Source organism: Pelmatolapia mariae, linkage group LG18 (assembly GCF_036321145.2).
Source record: "Pelmatolapia mariae isolate MD_Pm_ZW linkage group LG18, Pm_UMD_F_2, whole genome shotgun sequence".
Classification (NCBI taxonomy): domain Eukaryota; kingdom Metazoa; phylum Chordata; class Actinopteri; order Cichliformes; family Cichlidae; genus Pelmatolapia; species Pelmatolapia mariae.
Genome location: NC_086243.1, coordinates 10,726,412 through 10,742,347, shown reverse-complemented (window position 1 = coordinate 10,742,347; position 15,936 = coordinate 10,726,412). Strand labels below are relative to the sequence as shown.

At 41.2% G+C, this 15,936-nt stretch overlaps 1 protein-coding gene and 4 non-coding genes across 5 annotated transcripts; all 5 read left to right on the top strand.

The window, feature by feature from the left end:
• The first annotated feature begins 2,324 nt into the window (after positions 1 to 2,324).
• On the top strand, positions 2,325 to 7,057 carry eif4a2 (eukaryotic translation initiation factor 4A2). Its single transcript, XM_063462401.1, has 11 exons — positions 2,325 to 2,418; positions 3,281 to 3,338; positions 3,441 to 3,573; positions 3,826 to 3,965; positions 4,361 to 4,529; positions 4,607 to 4,716; positions 5,023 to 5,166; positions 5,526 to 5,663; positions 5,754 to 5,843; positions 6,100 to 6,179; positions 6,257 to 7,057. Exons 1-11 carry the CDS (start codon positions 2,390 to 2,392, stop codon positions 6,399 to 6,401), a joined length of 1,236 nt encoding a protein of 411 aa, XP_063318471.1. The 5' UTR covers positions 2,325 to 2,389; the 3' UTR covers positions 6,402 to 7,057.
• LOC134617874 (small nucleolar RNA SNORD2) lies at positions 3,621 to 3,695 on the top strand. The gene has a single exon (XR_010091743.1). It is a non-coding gene; the product is annotated as a small nucleolar RNA SNORD2 (small nucleolar RNA).
• LOC134617873 (small nucleolar RNA SNORD2) lies at positions 4,180 to 4,254 on the top strand. Its single transcript, XR_010091742.1, has one exon. It is a non-coding gene; the product is annotated as a small nucleolar RNA SNORD2 (small nucleolar RNA).
• Positions 4,754 to 4,933, top strand: LOC134617872 (small nucleolar RNA SNORA81). Its single transcript, XR_010091741.1, has one exon. It is a non-coding gene; the product is annotated as a small nucleolar RNA SNORA81 (small nucleolar RNA).
• Positions 5,218 to 5,401, top strand: LOC134617870 (small nucleolar RNA SNORA81). Its single transcript, XR_010091740.1, has one exon. It is a non-coding gene; the product is annotated as a small nucleolar RNA SNORA81 (small nucleolar RNA).
• Positions 7,058 to 15,936: the final 8,879 nt, after the last annotated feature.

Genomic DNA, 15,936 nt, shown 5'->3' with positions numbered 1-15,936 from the left:
GTGAGGATGCTCTCAATGGCACAGCGATAGAAGGTCCTGAGGATGCGGGGGCTCATGCCGAATCTTTTCAGTCTCCTGAGAAAGAAGAGGCGCTGCTGCGCCTTCTTCACTGTTTTGTTTATGTGTACTGACCACGTAAGATCCTCAGCCAGATGTACACCAAGGAAGCGGAAGCTGCTCACTCTCTCCACAGCGGCGCCGTTGATGGTGATGGGGGTGTGTACTCCTCTGCACCTCCGGAAGTCCACTATCAACTCCTTTGTCTTTGCGACGTTGAGGGTGAGATGGTTGTCTTGACACCAGTGGGTCAGGGCGCTGACCTCCTCCCTGTAGGCCGTCTCATCACCGTTGGTAATAAGACCCACCACTGTAGTGTCGTCCGCAAACTTCACAATGATGTTGGAGTTTCTAGTGGCCGTGCAGTCATAGGTGTAGAGTGAGTACAGGAGAGGGCTCAGTACACACCCCTGTGGAGCACCAGTGTTCAGTGTGATGGGGGATGAGGTGGTGCTGCCCAGTCTGACCACTTGGCGTCTGTCAGACAGGAAGTTAAGGATCCAGCTGCAGAGGGAGCTGCTCAGTCCTAGATCCTGCAGTTTCCTGTCCAGCTTCGAGGGAACGATGGTATTGAATGCTGAGCCCTTATTATAAGCTTAATCAAAAAGGAAGGTTCTAAGCCTAATCTTAAAAGTAGAGAGCATGTCTGTCCCGTTCCACAGAAGAGGGGCCTTAAAGCTAAAGGCTCTGCCTCCTATGCTACTAAATATCCCAGGAACCACAAGTCTGAGAGCGAAGTGCTCTGTTAGGGTGATATAAGGTCTTGAAGATAAGATGGGACCTGATTATCTTGTATGTGAGGAGAAGAATATTAAATGTGAGTCTACATTTAACAGGTAGCCAATGAAGAGAAGCTAATATGGGAGAAATGTGCTCTTTCTTTTTCTAACAATGCAAGCACGACTACCTGAGATCAAATAAAAGCTGGCCATTAAAACAGCTTTGCTGTAGGGGAAGGCTTAAATATACAGAATCTAAATTAGTTTTTTAAAGTAAACAGGGATATTATATCCAGTCACGTGAGTGTGCCTCACAACTGATTATTATTGTGTGCTTCTCTCATATTTAGAGAATAATCCTTTTAATTATGTATTATAATAATAATCTCATAATAATCTAGTTAACATTGTCTAAACCAGAGTAGAGTCCAAGGTCTTCCAAGTAAATCAGAAACTTCTCCAAGAAGGTGAAACGTGGAAAGTAGAGAGGTGACACAGGGAGAAAATGGTTGTGTTAGCTCAGCTAAACTGGGTACTTTATCAAAGCAAGTCTCACCACTCTGACTCAGTGGAGACTAATTGAAGCATTATCTAACTGAACTTTCATCTCAAAGGTCACCAGGAGATAAAAACTGCATGTATAGAATCTCCAGTCAAATCTGATTTTTTTTTTTTTTTTTAAATCAAGGCTTGTTAACTTTTACCCTAAAATAAGTACAACCATCTTAGCTGTCAGTATTTTCCAATGTCCTTTTTTCATAAGTCTTTGAGTGTCTCCTCTTTATAACGTCTCTGATTTCTGGAATAAAGAAACACAAGAGACTGACAGAGAATTAGTTCGTACAAACTGTCAGTTGCTTAAGTCCAGCAGGTAGCGGAAATCTACTGAATGATATGCCAAGAAGAAGCCTTCTCCAGATTTCTCCCCACACTTTCCCCAAAGCAGTTATTGTTATGACAAGTTTGCCTGTCCAGTCAGCTTTCCTTACAATATGCAAGATACCAGTTCTATATCTGTCACTCCACATATGGAAGTGACTGTGTACTTTAATTGTTTTAAACCTGCCTCAAGCACTACACATAACTGATAAATATGGAACAGCAAGTGTGTCAAAGACACAGAAACTGCAGCATTGTCCCTTTTTAAACTCTATGCCAATTAAAAGTTGTTTAATAATCACACTTGGACAGCAAAGCCTCGGTTAGCTCTGCCTGTGTGGTAGTACACTTCATTTTATTTCTTGAACCCCGCTTTCATGGGCCTCATGCAAACCTTCTCTCCAAAAATGTTGCACAACCTTGTCAGAGCGAGTTTTGACCTATTAGAGACACGGTAGCGAGCCCGAGCACCCACTATTACTGCAATATCCTTCCGCCGAGGAATATAGTCTGGAACAATTTTAACATTTTATTGTTTATCTAAAGACATATTTGAACACAACAAGTAGTGTGTTAAATAAAATGTGATTCAAACATTAAGTCAGTCAACTAATACTTTATTGTCAGCCAAATTGGGCACTGAGTTTGTCGGTGAAAATAGTCCGGCTCCATAAATGCAGTTGTATTCTCGAGCAGCGATCTTTCCACTCGCATGCTGAAGTTGGGAACGGATCATGTCTAGCGATTCTGCTGATTACAACAGGTAAGAGAATACATTTGGGCGTGTTTTTTTTTTAAAACGACACTGGATATTTATCTGCGCCTAACCTTTCGAAAGTGGTTTGCAGTTAGTGTTATATAAAATTAGTTATTAAATAGCTAACTAGGCCCCAACCGCTGTTGAGGTGATCTGTTGTTAACTGTTAGCTATGTGACGCTAGCTGCTCTGGAACTACGGTGTGTAACGAACTGCTTCTAAAAGCATTCTGGTTTAAATGTTTAATATTTGGCCACGTCTTACTCAAAGTACACCAGGACTTTGTAGTGATTAGTAGAACCCTTTGTTTACTATCGTAGCTGGGGATTATCCAAATTGAGAGCCGTCGGTCCAGGCTGTATGTAGGCCTCAGAAGAAGCCACCGTTGGCAGTACAGGCCCAACTGTCCGACATATTGGCTAACGGTGAGCGAAGCGGAGCTCCATGTTGAGGTACATCCAACGTGTACAGATGTAATTTTAATCTCGAGTTACCGGGGACCACAGTGGGTGTAAGGAGCCAGCCTCAAATCTTTGGAGGTTACGTAAGCGGCCATTTTATGAGGGACTAGCAGTGGAGCCCGGCTCGTGCAATTTGACACGTGCGCTCAGTGAACCTCCGGACTGTGAAACTAGATCGCTGGGGCGTAACCCAGGCTACGATTGACTATCTCACTACATATCTAACGTAATTTCTGTGTTTTAGTTTCTCACCCTAAGCGCGAAATAGGCGGTCTTGTTGGAGATGAGTGGGCAGCAGGCCTTCACATTAAATGACGCCTGGAAGAAACGACCGCTGTAGCATGCGTTCAGTTTATTTTTAAGGTCACATTTTATGTAAAAATTGAAGAGTGTTTAATTTTCAACAGCTCAAGAGATAGAGACCATGGGGGACCAGATGGAATGGAGCCTGATGGTGTCATCGAGGTAAGTAGTATGGCGAAATATAAGCACTGGCACTATATTTTTGGCTGTAACTAGATCATTGAAGTACTAATTCACCCATGTACTGTCTTTCACAAAATTCAGAGCAACTGGAATGAGATTACGGACAACTTTGATGATATGAACCTGAAGGAGACTCTTCTCAGGGGCATATACGCATATGGTTTTGAAAAACCATCTGCCATTCAACAGAGGGCCATCATCCCTTGCATCAAAGGTACTGATACTTTTCTTTTTAAACTCAGAATAGGATTGTAGATGTTTGAGTGAAATGATGGTCTACCATCTTTCGGGACTTACCCAAAACATGGGGATAACTTTGTTTCATGCTGATCACTCAATACTGTAAAATGATTAGTTAATGAGTCAAATCTTGCAAAGGATGATTTTGTTGTTTAGCTTGTCTGCATGTTTCTGTTTTGAGAAACAAATATATGTACTTAAAATAATTTTTCCCCCTTACTGTCAGGCTATGATGTCATTGCTCAGGCCCAGTCTGGAACTGGCAAGACAGCCACATTTGCCATCTCTATCTTGCAGCAGTTGGATATTGAGCAGAAGGAGACTCAGGCTCTGGTTTTGGCTCCCACTAGAGAGCTGGCTCAGCAGGTATGCTGTTCCTGAGGTCACCATAAACCTCAGCAGTACCTCAGACCTAAGCAGCGTACTGAGGACACTAATTCAGATCCTAAGGTACAATCTTTTAAAGATTTGTTCAAATTCCAAAAGATTTGACGAGTATCTTCTTAAGCTAATGTAGTCTCTGTCCGTGGCTACATTGGTCTGAAAGGTGAAATGCTTACGAGTTTTTCTGTGGAAAACTGAGTGATGTGATGGCATACCATCTTTCGGGACTGACTCTTGAAATGGAGAGTTTCTTTTACTCTACTGATCACTTTAAACAGTTTTTCTGCAGTCTGGAGTTTGCGAGTCTTGTCTGGCTCTCTGTGCCACATTAACTTAAACAAGTTCTTCTGTCCCTCTGTCCCATCTCCCCTTCTTAGATCCAGAAGGTAATTCTGGCTTTGGGTGACTACATGGGAGCAACCTGCCATGCCTGCATTGGAGGGACCAATCTCCGTAGTGAAATACAGAAGCTCCAGGCCGAGGCCCCTCACATAGTGGTGGGCACACCTGGACGTGTGTACGACATGCTGAACAGGAAACACCTGTGTAAGTATTACAGGTCCTGCTTACTGGAAGCTTGGATTGGTGATATGTTTGCTAACAAACATGACATTTCTCTGCAGCTCCAAAATGGATCAAGATGTTTGTTCTGGATGAAGCCGATGAGATGTTGAGTCGCGGCTTCAAGGATCAGATCTATGAGATCTTCCAGAAACTGAGCACAAACATTCAAGTAAGAAACCAACGCACACCAGAGAACACATAAGATGCCCTTCTGCATCAACAGAGGTCTGCTATAATTGTGTGATCCAGATTTTCTGTTTCATGCAATGATGATAGCAGATTTTTACGTGGAAGGAGATTATTGTGCACTTGACTGAAAATTAGATGTGGTCGAACCTCTTTCTTAATGTTCGTTGGCTGCAATCTCAAGGTCAAGTGCCACAATTGGCATTGGCCTTTAATACGCTTGTAACAAATTTTATGTTGATTTTTTTTTTTTGGGGGCGTGGTGTAACATGTAGTGCTGCTTCTTCAGGTGGTCCTGCTCTCAGCCACCATGCCAGCAGATGTGTTGGAGGTAACTAAGAAGTTCATGCGAGATCCTGTTCGCATCTTGGTGAAGAAAGAAGAGCTTACCCTTGAGGGTATCAAGCAGTTCTACATTAATGTGGAGCGAGAGGTTGGTAAGATTTCTGCAGATAATCCTGTACCACTGTGAATGTTTTAACTTCCCTTCTCTCTAAAGCACCCTGCTGAAACTGCAGGAGCCAAGCCTCACAGGTTTAGCTCATGTGGCCGTGTAAGCATGGGTACACCAGAGAAGGAGATCAAAGGCATGGTATTGGAAATGAGGCTAGGAGGGACCTCTTTCTTAATGTCCAGTTTCCTTTGTCTCGAGATCCTATGTTACACAATAGCTGCTCCTTATTTAACATGGAAGTGGGGTAGATGTTAAACTGCAGGATTCTGCTGTGACTTCATGTTGATGTTTTTCAGTTGACAGTGCTTTACATCTCATAACCTCATGTTTGTTTCCAGGAGTGGAAGTTGGACACTCTCTGTGATCTGTATGAGACTCTGACAATCACACAGGCTGTGATCTTCCTCAACACCAGGAGAAAAGTCGACTGGTTGACTGAAAAGATGCATGCTAGAGACTTCACCGTCTCTGCTCTGGTACGACGCGTCCTCTCCCTGCTTGAATCTTATGTTGGTGCAAGCAAATGCTTTTGCTCATCAGTATTAATCTATATTTTCCATTTGCAGCACGGTGACATGGACCAGAAGGAGCGTGATGTGATTATGAGGGAGTTTAGGTCTGGCTCAAGCAGAGTGTTAATCACTACTGATCTTCTGGTAAGTGTGAGGTGTATGAAGGGTCAAATGATCATCTGTGACGTTACAACCCAAAATGTTTTTAATCCTGCAAAAGTCCTGAAATGACCAAGCAGTCGAAACTTTTGGGAGATTAGGGCTCGTTCTCCACAATGGGTTCTTTTAATGTAGGAATCTGTTACTTATTCGCGAGCAACATTAATAATATGCAGTCTTCATCAGTCTGTCTGTGAAGGAGTTAAATTAAAAATGCCCCTTTTTTCCCCTCCCACACCAGGCTCGTGGAATTGATGTACAGCAGGTTTCCCTGGTCATTAACTATGACCTTCCCACAAACCGTGAGAACTACATTCATAGGTGAGTTGAGTTTCTTTGGAAGAATATGCCCTGTTGTTGCCTCTCTGAGTCTAACATGGTCCAATTTTCCTCCACAGAATTGGTCGCGGTGGTCGTTTTGGCAGAAAAGGAGTTGCTATCAACTTTGTGACTGAGGAGGACAAGAGGATTCTTCGGGACATCGAGACGTTTTACAATACAACCGTGGAGGAGATGCCTATGAATGTGGCCGACCTGATTTGAGCCCTGAGATTTTTCTTTTTGTTTTAAACGCAGTGATAGCGATTGTCCACTTGCATTGTGCTTATTATTCGAGGGGAAAAAACTTCTCAATGCTAAACCTTCGATCAGAATTTTGGTATGTGTTAAAAGCGAGGTGACTTCTTTGGTGGTCCCTCTTGGACAGTTGTAGATTCTGACCTTGACAGTTGATTGGTTGGAGCTACAAAGCCATGGGGTCTATAAGCATTAAGGTTCTTATCAGGTATTTCTTTCAATGTTCACTTAAGATGCGTGTATTCGATGTTCTCCACCATTTAGTAACTTACTTGTGGACTAAAAGGTATAAGTGCTGTATAAAGTCTGCAAATTATGTTATGCTAACATATGTGCGATGTATCGTGGGCCTGCTTAATAGAGGCTTTTGTCATGTTATACTGTAGGATTCACTTGCTTTTTGTTTATCTTTGAATGTGTTTAATTTAAATGTACTATATATATTTTTTTTTTATCCCACTTGCTATATATATCAGAATTCCTCACTGGTTGGCTATATTTTGCTGACGTGGTTTTACCCCTACCAGAGTATATTGCCCGTTCCCCTCCTTGACTACTTTTCAGATTTCCTCCTCTTGGATTGTATGAATGTCTTAATAAACTTAAAAGTTGCTCTAAGTTAACTTGTTTTAGTGTCTGGGTTTATACTGTTTCTTATGTAACAATTCCACCTAGTGGTATCCCTGCAGCAAGATGAGCTCAACGTTAGCAGCACAGTACTCTAGTATTTCAAACTTAAAATTAGTAAACTAATTGAAATCTGTGAGACTCTAGATCAGGGGTGTCAAACTCCAGTCCTTGAGGTCCAGAAACAGCTGATTAACCTTAGTAGGTTATTAGCAAGACTATAGAACTAGACTGCATGCTGAGGTGGCAACCCCTAACCCTACTCGAGTAATTTTAAATGTAAGTGTTTGGAGAATTGTACTTCGAAAAGTACTTTTATTGCACCATGGTCATTCACTCATGAGCTGCTGTAACATAATTGAAGTGGCTGAATTGCTACCTCAGAATGCAGTCCAGTTCTAGTCTCTTGCTAATGACCTAATTTTATTCAGGTGTGTTGCAGCAGGGACACATGGAGAAGTTTCAGGACACTGGAGTTTGAGACCTATGCTCTAGATCAGTGGTTCTCAAACTTTTCACAAGAAGTACCACCTCATAAAATATATGGCTCTTAAAGTACCACCCTTACAACCGGCATTAAAGTATAGTAGTATACGCCTGTTTACACAAGACAATTTTATTATGTGAATGTTATTTATTTGAACTGTCATACACAGGATGTGACAAGTGACCAGAACATGTTAACATGGTATATTATTTAATCTTTAAAAAAAGTTTGGAGCATTCCTACGTACCACTAGAGGGAGCCCACGTACCGCCAGTGGTACGCGTATCACAGTTTGAGAACCTAAAAGTGTTGAAATGAACTCCAAATATAGGGAAACCATTCCATTTAAATCTAGGTCAGATTCTGGTCTTTTTTTAATGCTGCATGAGAAAGCGATCTTATTTTCCACTGTATGACATTAGTAGATATGTAACAACTTGTCTTGTTTTTTAGTTTTTAAGTGTTTATATTTGCCCACACTCTAACGTGTAAGATATCTCAATGCTGCAGTATTATAAATAAACACTAAGTGGCACTGTTCATAAGACCTGTGACCTGACATGGAGAAAAAGGACTGGGGTTTAAAATCCAGTTAAGGCAGCAGAGGACAGAGATGTACACAAGCTGCGACAGCGTCTTTGTCTTCATTACTTCATGTTGTTTGTCCAACTCCAGCCAAGCCATGGATGTGTCAGTTTTGCATATAGTATTAGGCTGATAGGTTTTGGGGGAAATTACTCTTTTTTTTCTCCCCATTTTGCCTTGGTACACCACCACAGTGATTATTGGACCAAACAATCAAGACGTGGTTGAAGTGCAAACTACACTTTAATTGAAGGGGTTTAACAAAAGTATTGCACTTTTTAGGAATTACAAATATTTTTAGATACAGTGTCTTTGTTAAACAAACTAACATAAATATTAGGATTGCTTTTAGGAACTTTTATTTTGCAGTCAATGACTGCCTGAAGTCTAGAACCCATGGACATCACCAAGTGTCGTGTTTCCTCCCTTGAGATGTTCTCTCAGGCCATCACTGCAGCCACTGGGTTTCTCTGCCTTTAGTTTAGACTTCAGGAACTGAAATCATGCTCTGTTTGCTCTGGGGTTGATTTATCCATTTATCCATCTGCACTGTGAAACACTGTGCGACCAGTTTTGCAGCATTTGCTGAATCTGAGTGGAGAGTATAGCTCTGCACACCCCTTCCTACTGCTTCTATCAACAGTGATCAGTTAACACTAGTGACTCACTGCCCATGACGTAACACTGCCTTCTCCATGTTTGACAGATGGTGAGGTAAGCTTCATATCATGAGCCATTTCTCTCCCTCTCCAGATGTTTCCCTTCAAACCAGTCTGGTATAAAAGATATCTATTTTCTGTGTTAATTGTGCAGGCTCTTTTAGATGTTTTCTGGTGAAGTCTGTCTATCCTGTTCTTAAGTGTAATCGATGACATCATAATTGCAGACCTTGATAACGATATGCCTGCCTCATCGAGAGCATGTTTGACTTAGATGTTGTGAACCTGTTTTTCTTAACCATGTATATAATTTCCATCATCCTCTTTTGTTGTCTCCTGCCCTTTTTCATGGAACAACGAAGGAACAGTCAGTTGTCCAATAACTTTTAAATTTCTGAAATTGGTTGACTGCATAAAAATGGCCGTAGTCCCTGAACAGTTAATGCAATATGATTGTTAAACCCCGTCAATTAAAGATTGTACTTCAGTCAGCTAATGAGCAGACAGTTCATATGAAAGCTGACATAATCACGCCCTATGTAAGATAATGAGAGATCAACTCATTTAAATTCTCTAAGAGCAAATGACTTAAAACACATTTGTTTCCATTTCTTTATTTGAATGTAGAACAAAATGTCAAAGATAACACAGTCTGACAGACACGAAATGTTTGCACCAACAAGATGACTTCCAAAAACCTTTAGTTGAAAGGAAGGCGTGTCTCAGCATCCTGTGGAAATGGGACAAGTGAATGGTATCTGAAAGTCACGTCTTTGAGAACAAATCCAGCAAAGGCGTGGCACAGAATGTGAGAGATGCTTCTGACCCTTCAGCTGATGATTATTCCCGTCATCAGAAATGGTCTCAGTGGAAGAGTGACTGTCAACCAGCTTACAGAAGGCAAACAGGGAGAAAGGGCTGAGATATGCCAAACTACACAGGAACTGGAAGATCTCATGGATTTGAATGCAAATTTGAAATTTTTGGCTCAAATCATTGTCAGTATATATGGACCAGGAGAGAGGCACAACAGTGAGTGTCTACAAACATGGTGGAGGCTCTGTCACGGTTTGGGGCTGTCTGGGGAAGCGGTGTTGGGCGTATTGTCACAATTTATAGAATTCTGAACTCAGAAAACAGCAAATCTGTGAAGAATTGAACTTTGCTGTGATGTAGAGAAAAATCCCACTAGCAGAAGTGATTACAGCCACAGAAACAGCAGTTTGAAAAAATAACGTTACAGACGTGGAAGAAGAAACTGTGGACAAAAGTTTCGGCCTGTCTCAGCAATGCAAAGCCCTCACCATCCAACATCAGCACAGAGGGAGGGAAGTCACTTACCCTCGTCTAAACCATAAAGACGATTGTGAGAAAATTTTGTCACTCTCAGCAACAAAAATACTTATGAGCCCCTGAAACAAGACCCAGGAACTCGTGTTCTACTGGCTTGAGGAAATGCTACTGACCGGACCTAATACCACAGGCTATACCCAGGGGAAGCTACGCCAAGTCTGTATGGTTTACCGAAGATACATAAACAGGGTGCGCCTTTAAGACCAATTGTCTGTATGATCAACTCGATCAACTAAAACATCTCTAAGTTTCTGGCTTCGATCCTCAACCCGCTGGTAGGCAGCTCTGCACACCACATCCAGAACACCCTGGATTTTGTTGAGAAGGTGAGAGATGTCATTATGGAGGCAGATGAAACCATGGTCTCGTACAATGTTACATCTCTCTTCACTTGTATTCCAGTCACTGAAGCAGTGGAGGTAGTAAGAGATTAAAGGATGACCCCAACCTCAGCAACAGGACCACTCTCAGCACCCACCACGTGTGTTTGCTTTTGGAACTGTGTCTTAATTCCACCTACTTCACATACAAGAGTCAGTACTACAGGCAGAAACATGGATGTGCCATGGGTTCCCCTGTTTTACCCATTGTGGCCAACTTGTACATGGAAGAAGTGGAAAAGAGGGCTTTGTTATGTTTCCATACGGATCAATAAATTGATGGACCTTTTTCACTGTTTTGTAGGAAAATGTGAAGAAATGAGGGTTTGTTTGAGACTCCTGCACGGTACTGCAGTCTGTGACAGTGTGGGTTCTTTGACAAACAGTGAGGCTGTGCATGTGCGTGTACTTCATTTGTTGCTCAAGTTGACAGTTAAACATCTCTGGACTCTCTGATCATGTTAAGACGGTGGACAGTGGGAGACTCTGTAGACGGGCTGCAGACTGCCCATCCAAGCCGACATTAGAAACAGTACTCGTGTTTTGTGTGCCGGTAAGTGTAAGCTAGTCAGTTAAACAGGAAGAGGCTGGAGTTGATTGTTAGTCTGCCATTTGCGTGCAAACCCACAGCATATGGAGCTCATAGCGCAAGTGAAATAGGCCATATATAGACCACAAAAAAAAAGTCAAACGGAGAGACAGCAGGAACCACAGGAGCGATCAAAGCAACATGTTAGCTGCAGACACAGGTTAGGAAAACCCAAAAAATACAAAACCAGACAGTACACTTTGTAAAGACAGTTGTCTCTCTGCCATGTGGACATTGAGGTTATACCAGTTTTAATAAATGGGCCCATTAAGGCCGATCAAATGGGACCAGACTGACAAAGACTAAAGTGAAAGTAATTTTCTCTATATATTATAATATTTTATTTTAAATTTCTAAGTAAGAAATTTCATTATTTCTTTACTCCCAAAACACGAACGACACATTAGACACAAAAAACCAACTAAGAAGCCTCAACTTCTGGAATAACACTCTTTGATCAACCCGTAAACTATGAATTGAAGAAAAGAGTACAGAGAAGGCTGAGATCACACTGTGGAGACCATTTATCTGAATTTCTGTCTCCTGCACTACAACCTGTTGTTTTCTTTTTCAAACCAACTATTTTTGGTATAAACCAACTATTTGTAAACATGCTATAATAAAAATAATAACAATACTAATAATACAATATAAGTACGTGAGAATACAAATGTCATTCCAGTCTAACCAATTCCAATGAATGTGCTCAGCTTGAATCTTTCTGAATCAAAGCATCATGAGCTTAAATGCAAAAACTCTGCTGCAGTTGATGTAACCAAACATTGATCCTGAGCACCACAGCCTCTGTGCGCCAGTCCAACACAGAGCGTCAAACTCACCACAATACTGCAAACTAACCTGTTTCTCCTGAACTAAACTACCCAGTATTTTCATGCAACACTTGAATAACACAGCGTTAGCATAGCTTAGTTTGTTTTGCAGAATTTTTCACAATATTAAAATATATACATATTTTATCAAAACACGTCATGTACAGATCCAATATGTGATTAAAATGATGACATTACATGCACTCTTTATATCTGCAGACAGACAGTTTGTGTGTTTGCTGATGTTTGTTGAGCCCATAGAAACGCTACTTTTAAAATGACCTGACACTTAAAAAAAATAAAAACGTTACTCCCTTTGTGCTTCCTCCTCTTCAGAAGCACTAGCTAGATTCTGATCCACAACTTAGACACCTGCGCTCGCTCAAGCCCGCTTTAACCCCCGAGTATAAACGTTATAAATTATACCTTTGAGCCTAAAATAATGAGCTTGATTTAAAAATGTAAAGAGTAGAAAGTTAGGTCATTTATGTAAACATATAGTGAGTGAAAGTAAAAGGTCAGAAAAATAAATATTCACATAAAGATACCTAAAAATACAGCTTAAATATGGTACTTTGTTTCTTCACACCTCTGAATTTGGATAAATGTTGTGCACACGAAGAGTTGTATGACCTGCAAAATGTCCCGTTTTACACCAAGCCTGAAGCAGAAAAACTGACTTAACCGAGAGACTTGACGCATTGTCATACCCACATTTCTAACCAAGGTCAATCCACTGATCTCCACCTGTTTGAGCACATTTGTCATTTGCTGAACGCAGAATGATTTATGACCAAACTGCTGCAGGCAACTTCATTTTAAGTGTGCTGTTTGGGTGCGCAGAGGGAATTACGAAGACTGAAATTTGTACTCTCCAAAACATCTAGAGGCGGCGGCTGTGAGGTCATCTACTAATGGGAAGATCCGAGGTTTGATTCCTGGCTGCTCCAGTCTGCATACCAAAGAACCCCTAGTTACTCTTTGATGTGTCCATCGGAGAGTGAATGTTAAATAGAAAGCACTTAAGTAGAAAAAGGATGGAACAAAAGTGCTTGAGCGCATGAGGTATGTGTATAAAGGTGCTCTGAGTGCTCGAGTAGAAAATTGCTATGTAACAGCCAGTCCATTCGCCTTACATATGGAAACTTTAATGCTTCTTAGCAGCTCGTGTGACGCTGCCTTGTTGGTAAGTTCAGATAATGATAAATGTTTCGTGCCGTTGCTGGATGCTTAAATGTTCAAAGGTTAGGTCATCAGGTGAAAAAAAGCACTTCATATCGACTGATTGACCCTTGCATTAACTCTTTATTTCCAAGCAAGCCATTATAAAAGGCAGAAAAATAAAACAGCGTTTCCGATCAAATCACTGATCAGTGTCCACGTCATGCCAGCCGGTGGTTTGGTGAGAGTTTTAAGAGTGAAGCAGAAGGAAGCAAATCTCTTCATCATGCTTGTTGTCCACAACATCTTTGTTTTCAGTTTAGAAAACACCGTTTCATCCCAGACAAGTCAGGTAACCTGACGGAGTGAACAATCAAAGATCTGGACACAAGGGAACTACACAGACTTTAGACTCCCCTCCCCAGCTCTTGAACCTTGAACTCATTATCCTGTTATCAGTTTCCTGATTGTGTTTGCATGACCTGCTTTGTGTGAGCAGTTTCTGAACAGAGGAGCCAGGTCTTATTCTAGGCTGCACATATTTATAGTATTTTTTTAATTAGCTGTATTTAACTCCCTATCGCCCCCCTCAGGGTTGCTCAGGTGTGCTAATCAGCACAGTCAGTGCCTATTTTTAGGAACTCTCCTCTGTCAACACAATTATTTTCCAAATTTGCCTCTTGGGACCTGACAATAGCTTCTGATGACTAAAGTCAACAGTTAACTCCTCACAGGACAATTCCCAGAAATGATGACTTGAGTGAAGCCGAGAACAAACAACCGGCTTCTGCTTACAGTCAAAGTAAACAGCTCCACACTTTATGTGACATATCCCACTTTTCTAATTTGCATTTGAACACAACTGCATATTTACAGCTTCAAGTGGACACAGAAGTCTTTTTTTTCCCCTAAACTCAATTACTGCCAAACAGATGCAGACAGCTGGGACCATTTTCTGGACGCTCCTAAATCCTGCTCTCCCTTTACAAGTTGCCTCGGAAACGGAGCATCTGTTTCTAGAACAGTTAATCCAGGCGACGTCGCATTTCAGGAACGAGGTGCCATAAATATGTATGCAGACAGTTTGCAGTGAGGCCAAGTAAAGGGAGCAGAGGGTGGCATTTTCATCACCTGTGCTGACTGCGTAATATCAAGTCAGATCCAGAAACTCACGCAAGAGAGAGCCTAGTGTTTTGCTTTCTAAGTTCAAACAAAATAAAACTTCAATTCAATATTCAAGAGAGGTTTTATTAAAAAAAAATTTTTATTCAAAATACAACTGCAGGAACGAAGAAATGGAAACAATTTAGCAATTTTAATCAAGAGGGGAGCATGGAGCAACTGAGCCTTCCAGTCTGATGTGTGTAGTAGCTCCTTTGGTTTGTTTCTAGCTAAAAACTTTAAGGCAAAGAGTATATTAATGGAGGCGTATGCATTTCTTATCGATTAAAACACAAGCCCTGCTTTCATTTAATGAAAGGTTAAAAATATTGGGGCCTCAGTGCCGTTGATCTGACTGTGGTGTCAGACGGACGCCTGTTTCGGGAACTTTTTTACTTTAACACAGGAAAAACCACAAGGTTTCGACAGCACACTTGCTGCGTTGTTCAGTCTGAATGCAACATGTTCTGCATTGTGGTTGACTGCTTCCCACCATAACTGATGGCAGTTAAAGTAAACCACCGCCCGCAGATACATTATGGCCTCCATAAGCAGCTGTAGGTATGGGCGCGAATAAACCGCTTCAATGTTTAAAAAAATTTTAATTTAATTCATTCAATTTAATTCATTAAACTTTTTACATAAAGAGTGAGAGTTGAAGTTTCACTTTGTTTTTCACACAAGCAGAAACCAGACAGGAGAGTGATAGTAAAATATGCTCTGGAGATGTTTATGAGCGATCGTCATCTTTAGACAGATTCATATCACCTTTTTTGTCACATGCAGTCAAAGTGCAAAAGTCTTCTGCTGGTGGGATTTTCCACTAACTCGTTTCTTACATGCTGGCCACATTTATACATCCACATTTTATTTTTTTATTAAAACGAGCAAATAAGTTTGTTTTTTTTACCATATATGTCAAATTGTATCAGACAACTCTGAGTCACTGCTACAACCCTTTAAAACTTGCACCAGGTTTGGCTTGATTGGCAATCTTTGTGATGGTATGACATTGCTGTATCTGTTGAAGTGAGACACATGAATTACTATGTGCCGCTATGCCTCAGTCCCACAGATATGTACTGAACAGGGGGCACACAAAGGGTTTACAAACCACCTGACTTGAATATCTTTAGTATGGTGCGAAAAACCCACACAAGCACTTTGAAGAAATGCTAAGCAGGGGAAACAAACCTTTCAGTATTTCAAAGGGCTGGCCTGAGGTTTCCTCAGATCTTGTTTCCCTTTTACACAAACTCTCAAGTTCTTCACCAGCAACAGAGTGCAGTCTTTATTCCGATTTCTAAAAAATGGAACGAAAAACAAATAACACACATTTTTACAAATGTGAGTCAAATGTCATTTTTTTCCCCAGCAAGTGTGACTGTCACAGGTCTGTTCGATTAGATATTTCACACATCATTGTCATCACCCAAATGAATCACTTCCATTTTCACAGATAAGTCAGTCAGTGTTAATAACCATGGCTCGTTTATTTAAGCCTCACGTTTCACAGTAAGACAATGAGGATGTGTTTTCTTGCTCTGACCCGCTGGGGTGAAGGTGTCATTTGCACCACTACTGAGTTTGAATTGCGGCGACGTGTAAACGTTGAAGACCTTTTGAAACACTGTGCTGTGAATGAGAATCTGTTGTTTGAACTCTATTAA

What these genes read in the sequence shown, in the direction of transcription:
- eif4a2 (XM_063462401.1), top strand. Translation starts at nt 2,390, where the DNA reads ATGTCTAGCGATTCTGCTGATTACAACAG. An exon ending in AACTGAGCACAAACATTCAA is followed by an intron (nt 4,717 to 5,022) that starts GTAAGAAACCAA and finishes CTGCTTCTTCAG; the next exon opens with GTGGTCCTGCTCTCAGCCAC. An exon ending in CGTGAGAACTACATTCATAG is followed by an intron (nt 6,180 to 6,256) that starts GTGAGTTGAGTT and finishes TTTCCTCCACAG; the next exon opens with AATTGGTCGCGGTGGTCGTT.